The sequence below is a fragment of the Anthonomus grandis genome, chromosome 12 (genome assembly GCF_022605725.1).
Source record: "Anthonomus grandis grandis chromosome 12, icAntGran1.3, whole genome shotgun sequence".
Classification (NCBI taxonomy): Eukaryota; Metazoa; Arthropoda; class Insecta; order Coleoptera; family Curculionidae; genus Anthonomus; species Anthonomus grandis.
In genome coordinates, this window is record NC_065557.1 from 6,221,477 (window position 1) to 6,245,799 (window position 24,323).

General features: G+C 32.0%; 1 protein-coding gene across 1 annotated transcript; it reads left to right on the forward strand.

Moving 5' to 3' along the window:
- Positions 1–124: 124 nt before the first annotated feature.
- LOC126742694 (non-lysosomal glucosylceramidase) lies at positions 125–17,111 on the forward strand. The gene is made up of 15 exons (XM_050449458.1): positions 125–368; positions 419–507; positions 561–744; positions 1,035–1,191; positions 1,246–1,369; positions 1,463–1,638; positions 1,691–1,881; positions 1,935–2,057; positions 2,110–2,232; positions 2,282–2,526; positions 8,084–8,217; positions 8,271–8,398; positions 8,447–8,699; positions 14,771–14,959; positions 16,606–17,111. Exons 1-15 carry the CDS (start codon positions 217–219, stop codon positions 16,798–16,800), a joined length of 2,463 nt encoding a protein of 820 aa, XP_050305415.1. The 5' UTR covers positions 125–216; the 3' UTR covers positions 16,801–17,111.
- Positions 17,112–24,323: the final 7,212 nt, after the last annotated feature.

Sequence of the window (24,323 nt, forward strand, 5' to 3'; positions counted from 1 at the left end):
CGACACTGTTGACAGTTGACGTAACATAACAGCAATGCCACTGCGAAGTAAAACATTTTCATTGGTCGAACACTGATAGAGATGTGGCAACAGTATCACATGCCAATTTGACAGTGACGTGTGATGTCATTCAAATTTGTAAATAAACCGGAGCGAGTAGGAGTCATATTATTATATAGCCCCAATTATTTGATTTTTTCGTGTTTCTAAACTAAAATGGATAAAAGTAATCTAAATCATGAATCAACAACCGCCATTCCTAAATACGGTTTTAAAGTTAAATTAAATCATGTTTATCCGGAGCGGCGATCCCCGCATTTCAAGCCTTCATTTAAAATAATTTGGGATCTTTTGCCCCTATTTTTAAGGTAAGTATAACATATATTTCAATATGTTTTATTAATCCAGCCTATTTTAGATATATCTGGTATTATATCGTTTATAAGTTTAAAGGGAAATCCATTGTAATGGACTACATTTACATGCAAACTGCCAAACAAATATATGGTATTGTTTAAGGCCCCGATTCCACTCTTAAATTTAAATTTATGTTTTTATAGGTGTCCCTATTGGTGGCATAGGTTCAGGCACTATAGGCAGAGGATACAAAGGAGAGTTTTGTAGGTTCCAACTAAGACCTGATGTTTGCGAATATAACACTGTGGATGCCAATCAGTTTATAGTAACAATAAGAGACAAGAGTCAAAAAACTATATTCCAAAGTGTTTTGTCCACTTATACCAAGTAAGAGGCCTTTATTTTACAAAAAAATCAGTTTGTTTTAGATTAAGGTGATATATGTATTTATTCTTTTATTTATTATGTTGTGAAACAATAGAACATTTAGCCTCACAAGTGCATTAAAAAGATTGTTATCTAAGCAGAGTTAAGTGGTATCAAGGTCATGATGTTTGCTTTTTTATCAATTTCTATTGTAGCACTTATTTATAAAATAAAGTGACTAATTACACAGATAATATGAATAGGGTTACAATTTAATGTTACTGCTATAATGCAGTCAATATTTGCTTTAGAAAAAAATTACCAAAAACATGGGAAAATTTATTGGACGGAGGCAAATGTAATTATACAGGACTTTATCCAAGAAGTTGGACTGAATATGATTTGTCTGAATATGGGGTAAAATTGACTTGTCGGCAAGTCAGTCCAGTGATACCTCATGACTATGAAGTAAGTCATAGAAAAACAGAAAATAAGATTTAAAAGAAAAACAATTTATTACAGAGCAGTTGTCTACCATGTGCAGTATTTGTGTGGAATGTTGAGAATGTTGGTAATACCGAAAGGACAGTCACTATTTCTTTTACTTTTAAAAATGGGACTGGAACTAAGAAATCTGATAAGCAATGTAAGAAAGATACCCGTTATATTTCCTTAAAAGTCACTTTCCTATGTTCTATTTTGGTTTTGGTATATACATATAAATATATTATGATTTAAGCTGCTTGCAGTTCAAAATCCTTCCAATACCAAAACTCCGAAGGGGTAATTTTATATCATACAATTGAAAAAACCCCAAGTTCTTACACTTTGGCAGTAAAATCCAATGATAAGATAGAAGTTACAAGATGTTTAAGTTTCAATCCCAACTCTGATGGTTCACAGGTGTGGAATGAGGTATACCTAAAAAACCTTTTAAAGCCTTTTTTGTGACAGTTTATTTTTGCAGTTAAAAACCAATGGACATTTTGATAAAAGTTCAGAAAAACCAACAAAAAATCCCCACATTTTTGGTGAAATGGGTGTTGGTGTGGCAGCAAAAACCACCATATCAGAAAAAGCTTCTCAAGACATTGAAATGGTTTTGGTGTGGGATATGCCCAGCATAGTATTCCCTGTAAATCAAGAGAAGTATTTCAGGTATGATGTTATTTGTCCCCAAAAAGTCCTTACAACTTTCAGCCTTTTTGCAGATACTATACAAGAAAATTTGGCAGAGAAAATGCTGCTCTTAAAATAGTCGATTTTGCTGCCAAAAACTACCAGGAATGGGAAAAGAAAATATTCAAGTGGCAAGAGCCCATTTTAAATGACATGTAATGCAGTCTCTTAATAAGATAAAACCCTTGTTAACATCATAGTTTTTAGGGAACTTCCTGACTGGTACAAATCTGCACTATTTAATGAATCTTACTTTATCAGTGATGGTGGTACTGTATGGCTTGATTTAGATGATGACACCATCAAACAGTTTGGTGATGGTGACCCAAGGTACAAATATTTACCCTCAATTAATCATATTTTATGTACATTGTTCCAGGAAAGAATATGGAAGATTTGCCTACTTAGAAGGACACGAATACCGAATGTACAACTCTTTTGATGTACACTTTTATGCTTCCCACGCCTTAAGCCACAATTTTCCAATGTTGCAGAAATGTCTTCACTATGACTTAAGGGATTTTGTTGCATTGGAAATACCGCAGAGGATCGAGATGCTTTATGATGGGAAAATTGTCGAGAGAAAGTATGCCATGAGTGTGCCACATGATGCAGGAGATCCAGGTAAGAGTTTGGGAAAATTTGATTTAATTTTGTTTGTTAACACTTTTCATTTGCAATTTCAATTGTGATATAAACGGTCATTTTAAAGTTGCTTTGTGAATAGGGAAACTTGATGTGATGCATATTAAACAATCTTACCATTCTACTAAATGGTTTGAAAAAAAGAAATATCATAAATAGGTCATATATTCTAATTGCCTTAAAATGCCACTATATTTTGCATTTTACATATAATTCTCAAATAAAATGAATATTTTGCAAAAGTCCTCGAGTTTCCCACTGTAAATCCATATGAACTACATACTAGATGCTCCCCTTACAATATAGTCTATATTTATTTATTTATTTATTTATACTCTTACAAACACATTTGAAATGTAATTATATGTGGGAGTGCTTACTGGCTTGCAGAAAGAAAAAGGAAAACCAATAATAATGATGAAAGTAAACCTACACTAAAACTAATAACATTTAATAAAATACACATATTTTTGTATATAATTATTACATTCTTGCATCATTCTATTAAATGGCGAACAACTTGAGGGTGAACACTGAAAAAGATTGTTATTTCTTATTCTCAAATTGATTTTAGGAACAGCAAATGATAGATGATTAATTAAAGAACAGTTCTTATATTTTAAGTTGTTAGTTATGTAGTAAATAAATAAGACATCATTCATATTACGCCTAACACTCAATCGTACCATTTTAAATTCAATTAGCATACTATTATAGGAGATCATATAAGGATATGCATTGTGTGTTCTTAAGTACAGGTATCTTAAAAATCTTTTTTGGACCCTTTCAATCCTATTATTATGCACCATTGCTTTAGGTGCCCAGATAACTGAGGCATACTCCAAGATCGGTCTGACCAGTGAGTTGTACAGAATTATTATTGATTTTATTTCTTTAAAATGTTTTGTATTTCTTATTACAAAACCAAGAAGCTTATATGCTTTGTTTACAATAGTTTCATAGTGTTGCTTGAATTTGAGATTTGTTTGAAAACAGACTCCAAGATCCCTTAATTTACTTTTCCTAGTTAACGATAAATTATTAATTTTGTAATCAAAATTTATAAATTGCATTTTTCTTGTAAAGGTTAGAATTTGACATTTATCTATGTTTAATGACATTTTATTTTTTCTAAACCACTGGGCCACCAAGTTCAAGTCAATTTGCAGCTCAAGACAATCAATAAGAGATGTTATGTGCATAAATAATTTAAAATCATCAGCAAACACGAGACATCTAGCATGCTTTATACATTTTGGCAAATCGTTCAGAAAAATTAGAAATAAGAGAGGCCCAAGGTTACTGCTCTGAGGCACCCCAGATGTTACTATATATATTTTTGACAATTTTTTACCAACTTTAACTTGCTGAGGCCTTCCGGTAAGATAAGATACCATAAACCTACATGCTTTCAGCGAGAAACCAAATTTACCCAACTTATTCACCAACAGCCCATAGTCAACCCGATCAAAAGCCTTTGCACAATCTGTCAAGACAACATCTAGCTGCTCTTGGCTATCTACTGCATTGGCAGCTGCCTCAGTCAAAGTGCTGAGGCTGATGACAGTTGAGGCATCTGGTAGAAATCCATGTTGTTGCTGAGAGAATTAATTCATGAAAGAGCTCAAAATATCTTGGTATAAAATGTTTTCAAAAATGTTTGCGAGAGAATTAAGAATGCTAATTGGTCTGTAGTTGTCAACCAAAGAATTATCTCCTGATTTGAGGATTGGAGTAACCAAAGCATATTTAAGCACTTCTGGAAATGTGTTTGTTTTTAGACACAAATTAAAAATGGTTTTTAATGGAGTGCACAAGATATCAGAACAACCTTTATAAATGTATGAGGGGATAATATCATTGCCAGTGGGAGAATGAAAAGTTGCCACTAGATTTATCAAAGTTAGGTTTTTCAGACTGTTGAAATACTGAGCTAAAATATAATGCAAATGTGTCAGCTATTTCCTGAGCACCGCTAACAGTACACTCCCCATAGCATACCTCAGCCGGAACACCAGGTCTTAAACGCCCAGACCTGACAAAAACCCAAAAGCTATTTGGGTTAGTTTCGACATTTCTCTCGATATTCTCATGATAAGTTCGAAGCTCATGTGCAGTTTGATATTTCACTGTACTTCTAATTTTGCTATATTCATTCCTAATTTGAAAATTGGCAGTGCCTTTTTTAATTTGTTTATGCATATGTGTCTTTAACTTAATATTTTTCTTTAGTTCTTGAGAGAAGTATTTTGGAAAACTTTTGAGTTTTCGAGTGCCTATTTTAACTTTCTTTCTGGGTATTGCCAGGTCTAAGCATTCATAAACCTTTTGATAGAACACATGAGTGCACATGTCAACATTGTCAGTCCTTTCAAGTTCTGCCCAATTAACTTCCCTCAATAATGTATGCAACCTATAAAAGTCGCCCATTGAATAGTAATAAATATATTCATAGTTAATATAATGATGATTTTTTATGTGTTTCAAAGATGTTGGTAAAACCATACTTAAAGCAGGATGGTACTGATCTTCATCAAGAATTGGATTACCACAGTGTTCTAAATTAGTTATTTGCATATTAGATAGTACAAGATCCAGTTTTCTTTTCATTTTGTTAAAGACATTATTATGCTGGTCTAAATTATACAAATTTAAAAAGTTATTTATCAACTTACTTTTCTCACAGCCTTCTGTTACATAGAATGGTAGGTTAAAATCTCCTAAGATAATTATATTTACATCCTTATCTAAGATACATTCAAAGAGGTTAAAAAATTGCACATATATATCAACATTTGCATTTGGTGAAATATAGACTGCACATAAATAAAAATATTTCTTTTTAATTGAAATTTTTACCAGTAAGCACTCAAGACTAGAATCCTCAGGGATATTAATGGGGACGAGCTTCATGTCCAAGTTCTTCTTAGCTCCTACAAGAATCCCACCTCCCCTTCGACCATCTTTCCTGTCGCTTCTCATTATACTATATCTGTTGTCTAACAGCTTTGCATCATGGAAACCATCTGTGAGCCAGGTTTCGGTTGAAGTGACTATATAAAAAGTTAGTATAGAGTTCACTAACCTTAGTTCTGAGGCCACGAACATTTTGATACTAGACTTGTAAATGTAGAGATGATATAAAAAGAAAGAAAGAAAATGTGCTATATTACGTAAGACAACAAAATCTTGTGTACAAGCATCCTAAAAACTAAAAAATTCCAAATTCACTTTAAATTTCAAATTTCAAACAAACATAACATCTAAAACACTTTACCATAAAATTTACACACATTACCAAAATTAATCATAACAAAACAGTTTGAGAAAAAAAAGCATCTTTTTGATAAATTTCATTAAAAAATAAGTAAAGCTGTCAATAAAACAGAATTTAGAAGAAGTAAATTAAATTATTTAACAGGAAACAAAACTAAAACACTAAAATGATGTCAGAGCACAGGTTAAAAGGTATCATTAAAAAAATCGTCAAGGCTATAATATGCCCTTGATAATAAAAGTGATTTTAATTCCTTTTTGAATCTCTTAACTTCTAAAATTTGTCTGATACATAGAGGAACATGGTTGTAAATTTTTTTGCTAAGGTATATAAGTGAGTTCTTGGTGAGGGAGGATGTAGGGATTGGTAAGGGAAAATCGTTAACCTGGCGAGTCATATGACGTATATGTGACCTAAATGACAGCTAAGAGTCAATAAATACCTTCAGGTCAATAATTTCGGTAACTCTTGATAGGAACATCTCATCGATTTTGTAGTAATTGAATAAATAGGACTTTCCTTCCAAGTTATCCACATGACACAACATTTAGCGTTAAAATAATATTTAAAATTCCGTAGAGGAGGATTTTAAATGCAACTTTATCAAAAGCCATTGTCTATATAGGCAATATCCACCTGTGATTTTTCGTTAACAATATCTAAGGTATATTGTGACATTAACGATGATTATTGTAGTTAATATTTTTCTTATAAAGCTGCTTCCTGTTGAGAATAGAGTCAAATATTTTCGCTGTTGTTGACCAAATTGCAATAGGTCTAATATTTGAGTCCCCTTTTTTAAAAATAAGCATATTTTTACTTTTATTTCAAAATATAGGTTAATTTTTAACGATAAATTAAATAATATTCTTAAGGGTTTATTAAAAAATCCTTTTATAATGTAAAAAGTTACGTAGACCGGGTCTGATTACTCTTAATTGGCTCAGATACATCCTCATAGGTCACACTTTGTCCTGCATTTAACAAAAAATGCTAAGGAAGCAATATAAAGGTTTTCCAATTTTTTTGATTAAACATCTTTGTTAGTTATTTTTCAAAAAAAATGTAAAATACTTTTAATTTAACTTTGAGCTTAAAAACCTATTTTTTTTCCTTAGTCCATGGTCCTTATATATTAAACAACAACTAAATTTTTGTTTAAATATTTTTTTCATACATTTCTCAAAAAAAAAATGGATTCTTGAGATCTTTAATGACCTTAGAATGAAAAATCAATTGAAAGAAAAAACTGTCAGCAAAATCTAATATTAATATTTACCCTGGGAAATTTAAGATATATTTTTTTTAAAGCAACTTTATGTATATTTTGAATGCAAGTCTATTTTTATTACTGAGCAATTGGATTCCGGGTAGGTAGGTCAACTGCAGAAGCTGAGGGAAGGCTTTTTTAATTACATAGTCAGGGACTTTAAAGAAAAAACAGGATCTCTCACAGGATCAGAGATCTTTTCACTATTATTATAATTAATTTATTATGTCCTTTTGGTAGACTCTGATTCTTTCATTGTCTCCCATAGATTTTTTGGATTCTTAGAGTTATCAGAAAAGGCTTTTTTATAAAATTGAATATTCGCATTTTTAATTAGGTTTGGCAATATAGTTGTGTATTCCTTAGTGTAAGGGTGCTTATCATTTCATCAGTGTAGTTTTTAATTTCAATTTCAACGATATAGAGTAATGAGATTCTACTTTTTAAAATTGCCACATTTGTATTCTTAATATCTTTCCTATTGTTTACTTGCAAAATGATCAATACAGGTCTCTGAGTCTCCACAAACTCTACTATAGTCATTAACAAGATTTTTTTTGTATCCACAAGCCCTTAACGTATTGATATATTTACTTACATTTCGAATGTAGAAATTTGTATCTCCTAGAAATATTTCACAAGAAACCGCCTTAGACTACCCTGCAACAATTGATTTACTTAATAATTTCTGAGCTTAATACTAATTCACTTTTTGCATAGACAATTGTTCCATCACACTTGTTAATTTTATTTTCGTTTATAAAAATATCACATTCATCAATGGATAATTTATTTAAATTATTAAACACATATAAAAAAATTGAATCAAATATTACCCGAAGAGTTTATTAGTTTTTTAATGAAGCATAATCGGTTGCATTCCAATCAATACTTCAGAAATCAGCCTTCTTAATCTTCCAATTTTTATTGCCTATGTTTATAATAATTTACACTGCGATTAATTGGTTGTTTTATTAATGTACTGTTAGGTGAAAACCCTTTTTTATTAATTAACGCTTACCCAATACACGACGTGAGCAATTGGAAAGATCTGTGCTCCAAGTTTGTTTTACAAACCTTTAGAGATGGCAGTTGTAATGCCCCTGACACAAAATTCTTAAAGGTAATCAATTACCCTTTATATTAAGACACTTTTGGCTAATATAAGAGTTTCAGGATATGTTCGAAACATGCGATACAATCATGCAAAAATCTTTAAAATATGACGTCGACGATGACGGGGTCATTGAAAATTCTGGAGAGCCAGATCAGACCTTTGACACCTGGGTGATGACTGGCACAAGGTAAGTTTTTATTGAATAACTTTCGCAAATAAATGCTTCTTCGTATAGCTCTTACTGTGGAGGTTTATGGCTAGCGGCAGTATATGCAATGTCAATGATGGCCACGTGGTTAAACAACTCTGAAAGGTGCGATTTCTATCAGAAGCTACTTAAAAAGGGAACCGAGTCTTTTCATAAAAAATTATGGAATGGGAAATATTATAATTTCGACTGTTCGGAGACACAGTATAATGGCATAATGGCGGATCAACTCAACGCCCAATGGTACTTGGGATGTATCCGATCTGCTGATAGTTATCCGGTAAGTTGAATTTATGTAAATCAATAAATGTGTTAAAAAAATTGTTAAAGTAAGGTGAGTTCTAGCTTGTTCTTTTAAAACAGGAATTTTTTGGGATCGATTTTAAATTCATAAAACTAAGATATTATATAATATGTTAACTAAATAAATTGTTTTTCTCTAAATTATAAAATGTTGTGCCAATGAAGTCATCACATATTACTATAGAAAAATTGATTTTTGACCTTTTTCCTAAATATGCCAGAATGTCAAAGGTAATTTTTTAAAATAAAACAATAGTTGTATGGAATGTTGTGGCATTTTTTATTGCTTCTAACAGGAATTTCATTTCTAAATTACAATTTGTTTTTCGGTTTTAGGAAATATATTTGACTAACCTAATTTAGCCAGAAACAAACATTAATTACAATATAAATAACAAGCCTAATATAATATTGTAATTTTTAAAATATTTCGATTAAGATTAAATAACCAAATATGTAAAGATTTTTATATCCTAGTAATGTTTTTATTTTTTATATATATTCTGGGAGCTATGGATAGCAGGCACTGCAAAATTCATGGTTTGAGTTATCAACAATTCATTTGAAACAAATCGGGTTGTTTATGAATGATTTGAAATGTTCTAAGGTATCTCATTTGTGCTTAACAGCCGTTCAACACTTTTAGAGTAAAATTTGGGTCGATTAAGGACTGTCTTTAAATATCACAATTTTTAAAACTCTTTTTTGGGTGATTTCTAGAGGTTGGATAGTCTGTCGAGTCACGGCGTTTGAGATACTCAAGCCATGTGTTAAAATAGATTCAACCAGTGATCTAACATTTTAATAATACAATCATTGGTTAAACTGCCTTATTATACAAAACTTTTCACCGATTCTATAGTAAGATCACAGTTGCACGTTTGATGACCAGCACAATCTGAATTATGTGTTTTTGATAAATTTCTGAGCATGCGGCATAGTAGCTTTAGACAATAAGTTATAATCATACCATTCCTTAATTAAACTAATCAAAGTTTTGGCTTTTTTGTTTCAAGTCAATCAAGTTTCATGCTATGTTTGTTTATTGTTAAATAAATGTGTAAGTAAATAAAATAAAAAACGTTATAAAATATTTATATTTTGCATTACTTATACTTTCCAGGCGTTGAGGACCTTTTTCTTCCCAATTTTTAGGAGCTTTTTTCAGGTAGTTTTTAATGCAATTTACAAATGGTTTTTATAGGCTTTGACGTTTCAAAATCATTATTTTTTATTTCTTTCACATAATATAAAAAAATTCTACGTGAGTTCCAGATATTTGCCTTGTTTCAGATATTTTTCAAGCAAATTTCAGATCATTTTTATAGCTGCCGGTACAAAATTCCGCCACCCTGGAATATTGGCCAAGTTTGATGTTTTATAAATTTTTTATTTTTTATCAGATTCTCACGATTTTGCCATCAGTTTTTAGATACATTTGTTGTGATTTTTTAAAATCATTGTGTAAAGTAGCATTTTTTGATTAGGCTATATTATACAAGAGTAAAACAAACTGTGGTTTTTTCTCGTAATTTCAAAAGACCCTGTAGGAAAATTAAGGTGGATAATTCTGTTTACATACTGTGCCTTGTAATCTTTGATGTATTCTAAACATTTCGATTTTTGATTCATTCCATTATCTCATTTCTGCTGCGAGCTGCAAATTTTTTATTAAAATGCTGATTTGAAGCTTATTTTTAGATAATTAATGTCAAGTTTTCGGTTAAAAATTATCGACGTTGGCTAAGGAGGCAATTAATGTGACATAAAGTTTGACAGTGTCACTATTATAATTTGTTGTGTGTCAATATGGTATTAACTCCAGCATGGCCGTAACAAAAGTTATTTCGCCCGTACTCTGAGATTTCCGCGGTCTACAGTTCGAGATGCCTGGAATAGGTATTTACAGACGGGTTTTTTTACTAGACGACAAGGCTCTGGCAGAAGGAGAATGACCACTGCAGCTGATGATCACATTTTCACCATTAGTTCTTTAAGAGATCGAAGATCTACTGCTGTGTGTCTAAAAAATGACTTGCGAATACTTCATGGAGTAAGTGTAAGTTAAAGAACGATACGTAGAAGATTAGCAGAAGCTGGACTTTATTCACGAAGGCCAGCAAGATGTCCACAATTACTTCCTCGGCATCGACAACACCGACTGAGGTTTGCAAGATCGCATTTTGAGTGAACTCTAGAACAGTGGGCAAACGTACTATTCACAGATGAATCCAGGGTTTGTTTAAGGACGCCGGATGGTCGTGAGCGGGTATACAGACGTAGAAATGAATGATATGCTGACTGCACCATTTCAGAACAAATCTCATATCGTGGCGGTTCAGTCATAATTTGGGCGGGTAATTCTACCGAAGCACACACCAATTTTGTATTTATTGAAAATGGAGCTCTAACCGCCCACCGTTACATTGAGGAAATCCTTCAAGAAGTTGTTGTCCCATTTGCTCCATTCATTGGGAACCAATTTACAAACATTAATGCATGATAATGCTAGACCTCACGTTGCACATGTAGTGAGTGAATATCTGGATGAAGTTGGACTCCCAAGATTGGAATGGCCCGCATGAAGCCCGGATCTCAACCCAATAGAACATCTTTGGGATCAACTTAAAAGGGCCGTTCGTCGTCGTCCTGTACAACCATAAACCTTGCAAGACTTACGACTAGCGCTGATCGAAGAATATGAGGCTATTTCTCAAGAAAGAATAAGGAACCTTATTCATTCGATGCCGCGAAGACTGCAAGCTGTTATTGCTGCGAGAGGAGGAAATACACGCTATTAAAATTGTTTTTTTTTAATTAACTTTATGATATACCTAGTGTTTGTTTCTCCTAATAAAAATACGCTTCACATCAGCGTTTTAATAAAAAATTTGCAGCTCGCAGCAGAAATGAGATAATGGAATGAATCAAAAATCGAAATGTTTAGAATACATCAAAGATTACAAGGAACAGTATGTAAACAGAATTATCCACCTTAATTTTCCTACAGGGTCTTTTGGAATTACGAGAAAAAACAACAGTTTGTTTTACTCCTGTATAATATAGCCTAATCGAAAAATGCTACTTTACAAAATGATTTTAAAAAATCACAACAAATGTATCTAAAAACTGATGGCAAAATCGTGAGAATCTGATAAAAAATAAAAAATTTATAAAACATCAAACTTGGCCAATATTTCAGGGTGGCGGAATTTTGTGCCGGCGAGTGTATTTAGGCATTTAATCCTCTTTAGTATATCACATAATAATGTATATTTTCCAGGCATTTGAGGTAAATAAAATCACAATTTATTTTTGGCAGACAGTAAACAAAAATCAATATTTTTCCACATAAATTCCAGACTTTGAGGTACTTCTATTACAGATATTTTTATATAAAATATCTAAACTTTTAAGTGGTTTTTGATATGAAAAACACAGTGTCGTCATCCTATTGTTGGGTAGGTTGTCAAGTATTTATCTATGTATAGGATAAAAATAACCGAATCAATCGTCATAGTCTTACTTTAAATATCTAGTAATGAAATACACTCTGAGTCATTCATTACTATTTAATGTAAGCCGGTCTCTTTGAGAAAAGATGGACTAAGTCTTACTTGCTGCACTCTATTTCCTAAATTGGATTTGACCAAATTAATAGGAGATCCTCAGATTCCTTTATGAGAAAGTCTCTCCAAGAGGATGTGGTGCGACACAGTGTTGAATGCCTTTGCCAGGTCCAAGAATACATTTTCTATTATTGTTAAAGCTTTCTACAATGCTGTTTGCCACTCTGATGATCAGAGCATCCTCTGTACTAACTCCTTTCCTAAATCAACTTAATTTTTATTAACTACATTATTCTTGTATAAAAATTAATTAATCCTTGAATCAACAGATTTTTCCATTAATTTACGAATTACTGTTTTTTTTAGGAGAACACTCCATTAGACAATATTTAATTGGTAGTATGATCCAGTGGTCTCAATATTTTTTAACGAATTTGTAATTGTAAAAATGTCATTTTCAGATATCGGATTTAAGAGGATATTTTTATTACATATTTTGAAGTTAACATTTTTATTTAGAGGCCTGGATATTTTTTTTGTTAAACTTTCCCCTATAAAAAATATTTATTTAAGTCGTTAGCAATCTCAGATTCCACAGTCTGGCAATAGATGGCTTTCCTATCACTTCATTAGGTGCTAGTTTTACGGGTTGCAAAGTTTCCTTTAAGCTACTACCATGAGAACTAAAAAGAGTTTCATGGATTAAACTTGTTAGTAACTTTCCATAACCAAACTTTTTTAGTTTATCGTTCTGTGTTATAAATGTATTCATGCCTTTAATGACCCATAACTTACATTTAATATAAAATGTTCCTCTTCCACTCATTTCTATTGTCTAAAATTTGATGTTCAATGGATGGAAAAGTGGTCCGAATGACTACCATAGGTATAAGCAAACTGCATTTCAATTTTTATCAGAATTAAAAAAAAAAGTGATCTAAGCAAGACCGTGCATTAACCTCAATTCTGGTTGGGCAAATAATTTTTCTTATAAAACCATAAATAAATTAAGTGTATGTAGGTATCCACATACGTCGACACCCAACAAAGATATGATATTTACATGTCTTAGGTAAGCTATTAATCTTAAATAAGTTATCGATAAAGACATACATATTATAAGGCCAATATCATAGCTACTTTTATTAATCTTTGTTCTAATAAATTTACTATTCAATACTTAAACTATTTCATTGTATTAATAATACTGTTATTGTAGTAAAGCTGATCAAATTCCGGTATTTTTAAATTGCCTAACTTATCGACTATAACATTGGTTTCTGATAAAGCAATAACATCAAAAGATATATTCAAAGACTGTAAATATGTTGATAAGTTGCCAAGGTCTTTGGAGATGCTACTAATGTTTAAGAGGATCACAAACAGGGTGTTTCAGGAGGAATGGTGGATATTTTGGTATGTTGTAGTGTCTATAATTCTGAATAAAAAAGTTCATATAAACATGTATCCTAATATCAATAGTTGCGGAGATACAGCTACTTGAATTTAATGCTAGTATTAGAATACAGTAATTTTTATTTCATAACTTTAAAATCAAATAAATGAAAATTCGCTATTAATACATATACCAAAATATTCACTATTCTTCGTGAAACACCCTGTATAGTATTATAACCCATGAAGTTTAGGGCTTACTAAATATTAAAAAATAAAGAGAATGACCAACATAATCGCTGCTTGGCGCTTTCAATAATTTCCCGAACCTACGGTATATGCTGTTGATTTTAAAGGACTCGCTGCCCTCTCTTTGTCTAGCGTGAACAGAGAAAAAGAGGCCAATCTTTTTTAGTTGATTAGTCATTTGTTAATAAATCTAAATTAAGAAGGGGTAATTCTTCATGTAAATATTTGTTCCTACGTTCCTTTATATTGCATTTTTGTCCCGGCAGGACCTCTATCTTCTTTCTGTTCTTGAGTATTGACGTTTTCCTGGATTAGTTAAATATTGTTTTCTTTTTCACTATTTTATAGGATTGTAACCGGTTTTGTTTTTCTGTCTTATTTTTCTTTACGTAGTTATGATCACTACATAAAATGAGGATCGTCTGAGGCGAGTATCCAAGTCTGATAATGTGTTAAAGACATATTTTTAATTTGATTAATTTCCGCACCTAAGACCTAAATTGGGCAGAGACGTATATTTAAAAAAATATATTTCATCCTGGAAATCATGGTAACTAAGCCTTCATGACTAATCAGCTGTATTAAGAAACCTAATTGAACTTGAAACACGAATTGTTCTGAATAGAGAACATCCGGATTTCACTTCCAATGGGATCCATAGGAAAACCAGGAAAAGCTAATTAAATTGCATTAGATTTTAATTTATATTTATTCCATTCTAATAAATCTTTGTTCTCTATTTTAAAACTTTTTAATAAGAAGATAATTGAGAAAAAGCCAATAAGCCCCTATAGCTCTAAAAGCAATACAAAAAATAATCCCTGTATATTTTCAGATATTCCCAAAAGAAAACGTCAAAAGTGCCCTAATGTCAATCTACGAAAATAACGTTCTTTGTTTCTGCGAGGGTACCATGGGGGCGGTAAACGGATTCATCAACGGTCAAGTAGACCAAGTAACCATACAGAGTCAAGAAGTGTGGACCGGTGTGACGTATGCCTTAGCCGCAACAATGATCCAAGAGGTACCATAAACTAAAATCAATATTTGTTGATATATTTTAATTTAATCCGAAATAGTTTGGTCAAAAGTTTTGAAATTTTAGAATAGATAATAATATGTTATTTCCATTCTTATTTTTTTACAATAGAATCTTTGCAATTAAATATTCTAGCTAATGCTAATTTAAGACTTACAATTTAATTGCGGAAATAAACGAAGTTCGCAGAAGTCCTAAAGACTAGTACAAGTACAATCTACTTTACATCTATAACTATCCACCATAGGTAAGACAAAATAATAATAAAAAATATAATAAGACAACTATATCAACAAAAATACAAATATAAATAATAATCATATCGCTAAACTAATAAGATTCAGAATCAAATGAACAAAACACAGTATCACAGGTACATTCTCAACAAAACCAACTAGATCTTTGGCTATGTTTTTATATTGAATTATTAATAATTTAAACGTAAATAATTGTCGTATGTTAATCACCCGAGAGTCCTGATATATTTGATTACTAGAATAATTACGATTTTGACCATGTATTGCTATTAAAAATATTTTTTGTACAACTTCTAGTGGTTTTACATGTTTGTAGTTACATGTTTGTTTTTACATGTTTGAAGTTCCGACCCAACAACTTATACCATACTGAATATGTGCATTTACTAGACTGTGATAAGTAATAATCAGTTGTGGAATCCCTAAAATTTTTTTAAATTGTCTAAATGTGTATAGAATACATCTCAATTTTCGTATTGTATTGTTATTGTTACGTGGATGTCCCATTTTAAGTGTTTATCAATGTCTACCCCGAGATATTTTATATTGTTAACAAATTCAATAAAAACATTGTCTCCGCCAAATTTTATTTTATTATATGTTGGCATATTTTCTTTGCTGCGACTAAAGGCCATAAATTTCGTTTTACTAAAATTTATGGTAAGTAACATGGCATCAAACCAATTTTTCATTATTAGAAGCTTTCGTTCTGTAACTTCTTTGACCTATTATTATGATTCTCTTTTGCACCTGTTAAGTCCAGTAAACCATTGATGTATATGGTAAACAGTAAAGGAACTAATACTGTACCTTGCGGAATCCCATATCCAATAGTTCCAGTACTGCTTTAGAATCATAAATTTCTACGATTTGTTGTCTATCTGAGAGGTATGACTTAAAAAGATTTAATGCAGGGCCTCTGATACCTATATTATTTAGAATTTTATAATCGACCGTATCAAAGGCTTTGGCCAAATCAAGAAACACACAAATGTTTTTTTTTCAAGTTTTTTTGTATATATTTGAGATTAAATAATATATTGCATCTTCTGTTGAGAATTCTAATCTAAATCCAAATTGTGATATTAATTTATATTTTTCAATGTATTTTGTTACTCTGGTTTTAATTATTTTTTTCCAAGATTTTTGCTATATTTGACATTAGCGATATGGGCCTGCAATTTGAAACGTCTAATTTATAACCCTTTTTTAAGTAATGGTTTAACAAGGCTATTTTTTTAATAAGATTAACGGCATCAACAGACCTAAATAAAAATAAGGCTTTTGACCAAACTTGTGGTCTCTTTTCGTAATAAGTAAGTCTCTTTAAAAAAAAAACAATAGATTTAATTTCAATTTAATTTATTGGTTTAGGGAATGTTCGAGGAAGCCTTTAAAACCGCCGGCGGAATGTTTCAATCGATGACGGAAAAGTTCGGAATGATCTTTGACACCCCGGAGGCGTTGTATGCGAAAAATTTTTACCGATCCGTGGGTTATATGAGACCGTTGAGCATATGGTCCATGCAAATAGCCTGGGAGAATAGGGAAAAATCTTTGGAAGGTTAAAATCCAGATGTTATTTACTTAACGTGCATTTTTCTAGTCGCCACTTAAGTCAAAAATATTTTTGTTTTATAGTTATGATGATCGTATATAGTTTTATCATAGTTCAAACCTGAATAACAAAGAAATTGTGAAGTATCAGTAAATCTTGACATTATCTGCACACGAGCATTTATTAGTCAAGATTTTAAAGGATGTTGACCAAGTTTGTTAAATCTAAGTTATATTTTATTATAATTTAAACTAATGGCTACAAATATCGTTTTATTATAGTTTAAACAAAAAAATAAAAATAAAGAATGATGATAATTAAATTTGGGTATTTATTGCACTACACAAAGCAACTGAACTTGATAGATTGGCTGTTTGAACGCCATGCAAATGTAATATCATGGCATTTAATTACCTACAAAAATAACAAAATAGACTTTCCATATTCCATAAATAATAGAATCCTTAATAGATCAGATACAGTCCATGATCTTGTTTGTGACATTCCACCCTAAGCCTTCATTTATTCCGCATATCGAGGATATAATTGCTTGACTGACTTTTAATGACTTAAAGACCTTTTAATGACCTCGTACAATCTCTAAGAGAATTGTACGAGGTCCAAAAAACGATTAAGTGATTTCTTGGTAATGTATTATTTTAACGCTGGGGGTATGAGGTCTAAGCTGAAGCATTTGAAGCAAACAATATCCGCATGCAGTTATGATGTAATTTCGTTGGCTGAAACATGGTTGTTTCCGGACATTTTGTCATCTGAAATGGAGTTTACGGCATATGAAGATTACGGCGTTAGAAGGTGTTTTACTCGCTGTGAGAAAGGAGTTAAAACCGTGATTAATTAAACACTGTTGTTCATCGTTAGACCAAGTTTTTGTTTCTGTACAACTTAATCTTAAGAATATTGTTTTTGGTGTGGTTTACCTGCCGCCAAAATCTGATATGGGTCAATACAGTGCTTTCTGTGATACAGTACTGGAGATCTTTGAGGCCCATCCGAATTACTTATTTACTATTGCAGGAGACTTTAATTTACCTGGCTGCACTTGGTTTAATGAAAATCAAAATCTTAAAGTTACCTTTTTGGATGGGTGTTCGAATGTCGCACCAGCTTCACTGCTTGGACAGGTATTTAATTACTTAGATGGTAAAGAAATGTTTCAGCTACCAAATCCGGAAGGCACATTTCTTAATCTTTGTTTTTCTAATATTAATGGGTCTTCTGGATTGGCGGATGATTTTTTATTGCCGGTCACTGGCTCTCGACACACTCCGTATGAATGTGTCTTTTCAGTACCATATATGTCAAGGTCTCTGAAATATTCAGTAAAGTTTTTTGACTTCAAAAATGCTGATTTTGTATCGTTAAATAATTTCCTTGCATCTATCGACTGGTCCTTTATTCACAACACTTCTGATATAAATATTTCAGATTACCTTTTGTATGAAGGAATCAGCTATTTTGTGCCTATTAAGTCCTATAATACTGGTAGCTTTCCTGTATGGTTTTCAAGAGAGTTGAGAAGCTTAGTTTTACGTAAGAGGATTGCTCATAAGAAGTTTAAGGAGTCTCGAGTGCAAAGTGATTACTTGGTTTTCTCTGGGCTTCGGCAGTCATGCAGTGTGTTTAGCGGTCAGTGTTACCGCGATTATATTTCTCGTACCGAGAATAATCTATTGTTAAATCCTAGGTTATTCTGGAAACATGTAAGCTGTTAAAAAGTCAAATATTATTCCTAAACATATGTTTTTTAATTATGAAACTAGTGATGAGGGTGGTGATACTGTTAATTTATTTGCCAAATATTTGTCAAACGTATATTCTGATAAAACATTTCAAATACCTGAATATTACATGACAGGGCTTGTGGATCAATTCGATGTCAAATTTGTAGAGTTATCTTTAGTAGAGGTTTTTGTTAGGATTTATATTTATCTTTAGTAGAGGATTTACCCAGCTTGCTACTTCGTGAATGTGTATGAACTCTGTCGAAGCCTATTTGCACTTTATTCAATCTGTCTTTAAAGTCGGGAGTATTTCCTTCTTTATGGAAGAATTCGTATATTACGCCGATATTTAAGTCTGGTAATACTAATGATGTCAGTAATTATCGGGGAGTTTGTATACAGTCAACCTTGCCTAAACTTTTGGATGCACTTGTAACCAAGCAATTGTCATGGCAATGTAAAGCCTTATTATTAACAGTCAACATGGTTTTCAAAAAAGTCGTTCCACTGTTACTAACTTAATATGTTATGAGGATTATTTGTTTAATGATTTTGGTAAGGGTTCACAAGTTGATGCTGTTTATACGGATTTTTCGAAGGCGTCCGACAGAGTTAATCATGCGCTTCTACTGGCAAAGCTCCAAGCTTTGGGTTTTGGATCAAATGTTATTTGTTGGCTAAGGGACTATCTACTGGGTAGATCGCAATGTATACGGCTTAATAACTTCTTATCTAGCAGCTTTTCTGTGCCATCTGGTGTTCCTCAGGGGTCACATGTGGGTCCGTTGCTTTTTACAATCTTTGTTAATGATATAGGATTATTTGTAAGAAATTGTGAATTTTTATTATTTGCTGATGATTTGAAATTGTTTTTGTCTATTGATTCTAAGGATTTGATTGATTCTTTTGGAAGAATTCGCAATCTTACATTGTTTGATTATAGTATAGGTTCCACTATTTTAAAAAGGGTAACGGAAGTTAGGGATCTCGGAGTAATTTTCGATTCTAAGTTGACATTTTTGTCTCATGCTGAAAAGTTAGTTCAGAAAGCGTATAAAAATCTAGGATCTATAACTAGATGCAGTCAAGACTTCTCATGCTCTGTCTATAAAGTTCTGTACTGTTCGTTAGTCCGTTCTGGTTTGGAGTATGCTAGTCCCGTATGGTCTCCATTTTATAAATCGCATATTGAAAATATTGAGAAAATCCAAAATAAGTTCTTAAGAAATTATTCTTTTAAACTTAAGGTTCCATTAGCTAATGGTCATACTGATTACAAGTCGGTCATGTCAGTTCTCTCTTTGGACTCTCATGAGTTAAGGCGTAATAATTCAGACTTGTGTTTTATTTTTAAATTAATATCTGGCATGACTGATTGTGATTATCTTTTAAATAGGCTGAATTTTCGGGCGCAAAAATTGACTAGACTGAAAAAACTCTTCTATGTAGATTTTGATAGTAGTTCTTAAGGACAGCATAATCCTATAACTAGAATGCAACGTTCTTTCGATAGGTATAGTCTTGCCTTGCACGTTTCTTTTAGCAGTTTTAGGAATTCTTTTAAATTAATTAATTAATTAGTGACTCGTTACTTTAACAGGTTTCTTTAAATTAATTTGTAAGTTTGATTGATTTATATCTTACTATTATCTAGCTTAAGTTGTATTATTATTAGTATCTTTTAGGTTATTTTATTTTTGTAAAATTGGTGGATACCGTTAAATAAATAAATAAAAAAGACTATTATAAATATTATGCGGTTGTCCGATCCTCCGATTCTAAAGTATATGTGGAAAACCTTGAAAATGTTCTACGAAGATGTCTAGAAAATTAAACAGACATGTGTCTATTTTCCCCACAACGTTTTCCACATTTAAAACCTAAAAAAAATACATAAATTCATTGCAATCATAAAGAGACTGTCATGCACAAAGATGTTTATCGGAAATCCTAAGAAACAAAGTGGTTTGTCCAAAATTGATCAAAAAAACTGGAATTTAATGTTCCATAAGCGACTCTTCGTTTTTTTCTACAATTAAGAAGCGTTATTGTTCGTTGCTCTGTAATTGGGAGTTAGCCTGTAGAGCATTTGTTGCATTTAATAAATACATCCGATTACAAAATGTACACCTAAACCGAATTAATAAAAAGATATATACAGGTTATAAGCAAACATGTGTACTCAATATGACGCGATCAGAGGATCAAGACAAGGATTGAGAAATAATTAATTTCTAATGTCTTAAGATATTATTTGCTTCATTAGAAGAGTTACATTTTCCAGAAATTGTTGCTATAACTGAACATTGGTTAAATATGAAGGAACTAATGTTTTGTCAAAATAGTAACTAAATTTATCAACCATCATCATCATCAAATATGCTTTATTGTCAAAAAATTTAAAAAAATTTGTAGACAAAGCTATACATAAAAAGCAAAACACACAAATATAGAAATCAAATACGAGTACTAAATAAATATATACAAAACTGGGTACAAAAGACATAAATGTACCTAGTCAAATTTCTTATACTTATACTAAATGTAAAAAGTAAGAAAATAGGAAAGTAAATAAAAATAGTAACAAAAACATTAATACAATGTTTAAAAAGTCATAAGAAATTTTATAGAAATTTAGCAATACAAAATATTGCTATTCTACATCATAAAAAATTTACTAATTAACCAGTGCGTGCATGATACTCAAAAATTAATATTAAAAAAAAATCATCTACTGCATATAAAGCTCTCTCCAGTAAATATGATTTCAAAGCATTGCGAAATCGAGGAAAATATGTCAATGATTTAATTTTCAAAGGCAGATGATTCTGCATTTTTTTAGCTCCGTAAAGAATAGAGCGTTTTATTAATTCTGACCTTGGTATTGGCACATAAAGATCATGCTCTGCGTTTCGAAGTGGATAATTGCGAGATGATCTATTAGGAATTTCTGATATATGCTTGCGAACCAAGCAAACAGATTCAAGAATTAATAAAGATGGAAGAGTTAATATTTTATATCTAGTATCGAGTCCCCAAGCTAAGGGCCGAGTCTCAACAGATCGCAGCGTGGAAACTGCTCTACCGAGTACAACACCCTGCCAGGTACGTAAGTCGTCTACAGGCAATTCCGAGTTCCAACATCGAAACGATTGTGATACCCATGTTCTACCGCCTAGAGGTCAGGCCGGACGTGGCAAGGATCGATCCCGCCGCCAACCGATAACCCCACGCGGCACATAGAGCCTCATCCAGATCTGTACCACGTCGCGCAACCGTACCACGTCGCGAACCAATTTGGACGTCGAAACGAACGCCGTCGCGAACTAAAAAAGTGTTGCAGCTCGGCGCTCGTCGCGATCCAGGGCGAGTCGGTTTTTTGACGAAACATCAAAGGATTGGTACGCGACGACGCCAAGCAAGTCTGGACGGGAAACGTACGACGAGACTGTACGACACGATTTGTTTCTTTATTTTAGTATTATTTTGGCTATCGGCAGGTGTCATGGAGTGTACTGACGAGCGTATATCTCTTTTAATTGCGTTCTATAGGCATCATGAATGTTTATGGAATCCAAAACATGCATTCTATTACAACAAAAATAAAAAATTTGATTCTTGGACTCAAATATCTTCTAAGTTAAATACAACGGTGGATGAAATTAAAAAGAAGATAACTAATTTGTTTTCCTCATTTCGAAGGGAGAGCGGCAGCAACATCCATTCTGAACGCTAAATTAACCACTGACAAAAATTAAAATATCAGTAAAATGGATCGCACAAACTGTTGCAATGCGAGTGCCCGCTCGAGCTAGTGCGTGAACCAAATGTCCCAACCTGCGGTTCCTCTCGTACTGAGCAGGATTACTATCGCAACGACGAGTCATCAGTAGGGTAAAACTAACCTGTCTCACGACGGTCTAGTAAATAGCGAACCGCTCTCTTTTGTAGTTTAAAAATGCGCTCAAACTGAGTCGCACAGCATGTGACCAAGAATGGAAGGGCGAAACGAAGATGGGACTCAAAAAGGGCATAATACACTGTTCTTGATGACGACAGATTTAAATTTATCTTAATGAATTACCTACTTGTCTACTTACAACGACTTTTCAGCGGTAACGTTTGCTAATTTAAAATCTTAAAAAGTATTTGAATCTTCCATTGTATATTTATTTTTATATATAATATTTATTTATACATTACATTCATACATACAAACTACTAACATTTATAATTTAATGAGAGATGATGGTCTATAAATATAAATAAATTTAAAGATTGTTTTCCTATATATGTACCTAACTATTTTACTGGAGCGCAAGAATAAGATAAAAGATCCACACAATTAAAAACTTGTCTGTAGTTTCCAGTTTTCTTTAATGAAACATATTAAGTTAAGCACTTAATAAGAACTTAGAACATTGAAAAGTTATTAATAAAGCCTAATGTTCTAAGGTGCTAAATAATATTTAAGATTATATAACAATATATAACCTTAAATAGAAAAATTGTCCAATAATAGTTTCTAAAAAATAAGAATTAAAACAAAATAATTTTTTTTTTCTCATTTACTATTATTTAATTCAGATGCGTTTGTAGTCTTGTTATACTTCTTTTAATCTTTAGATTATTACAATTTTTCTTTTGTAAGTATTGTAACGATATCGTAAACATCGAGAAACCAACTGATTCTCCGCACGACGTCTCGAACATTAGGAGAAATCTTCTGGAATAGCGTTCGGCCGAGTATATAAGGAGCCGCATTGCCGATTGTATAGTCAGTTCAGTGAAGTAAAGTTCGGAATATTGGCGCGACAAGTGGAATATGGTCGTGAGTGATCGTGTTTTCGTAGTGAAGTCGACTATTTTCGATTGTTTTAATTCACACCTGTATGTTTTAATTCCAGGAGTAGTATATTAAATATTTATTGTCTTAGGTATAAATAAACATTGACCCTTTGTTTTAGACATCCTTGGAGGAACAGTTTGATTTTAGGCAACAAATCCCATTTGCGAGTTGTGTGCAGCTTGGGTTGCTATAATTTATTTTTCGTAACGTAAATCAGTGCGCTTTTACGATAAAGTTGTCTTGTTTGTAACATCTTAATGTAGTGGAAAGTTCATCTGTTAAAATGTATCGGAAATTTAGGAGGTTTTATCATATGCTCTGCTTCAGTAATGCCATATGATAAAGTGGACTGTACGAGCTTTCAGTACAACGTTTTTGCTGTATGGTTAAACACGTATAATACAGATCTCTGCTTTTTTTCAGATTGGGGTCAATAGAAATAGACCTAAGATTTCTAAGTAATTAGTTCAATTAACACTTTTGATTGTGACTATTTCATTCCTAAATTCAAGATTAATAATAATTTGGGTGTTAGTTGGGAAGCCGGTTACATAGCTAGAGAGTGGAAAATCATCGATTTTTCTGTATTAATATATAATATATTTGTGTCTAATAAGTGTATAATTTTTATTATGTTATTCTTTACGTTTTGTTCCGCCTCTTTCATTGTATCACTCTTTGTGTGGTAAACAGTGTTATCTGCAATTTCCCACTTAGATTAAGTAGTATAGATGATTTATATAGATTATGAATAATGTTGAAGCGCTTATAGTACCTTAATGTGGGACCGATTTTTGAAAATTATTGTATTCCTTCATCATTTGCCACATTTTTTTATAGTTACATAGTGTTATGCTTTTATTTCTTTTATAGGTTTATTAAGTTGGTTCCTAAGTGTGACATATTGTAGATTTTTATTTTGTTTATATTTTTGGTATAA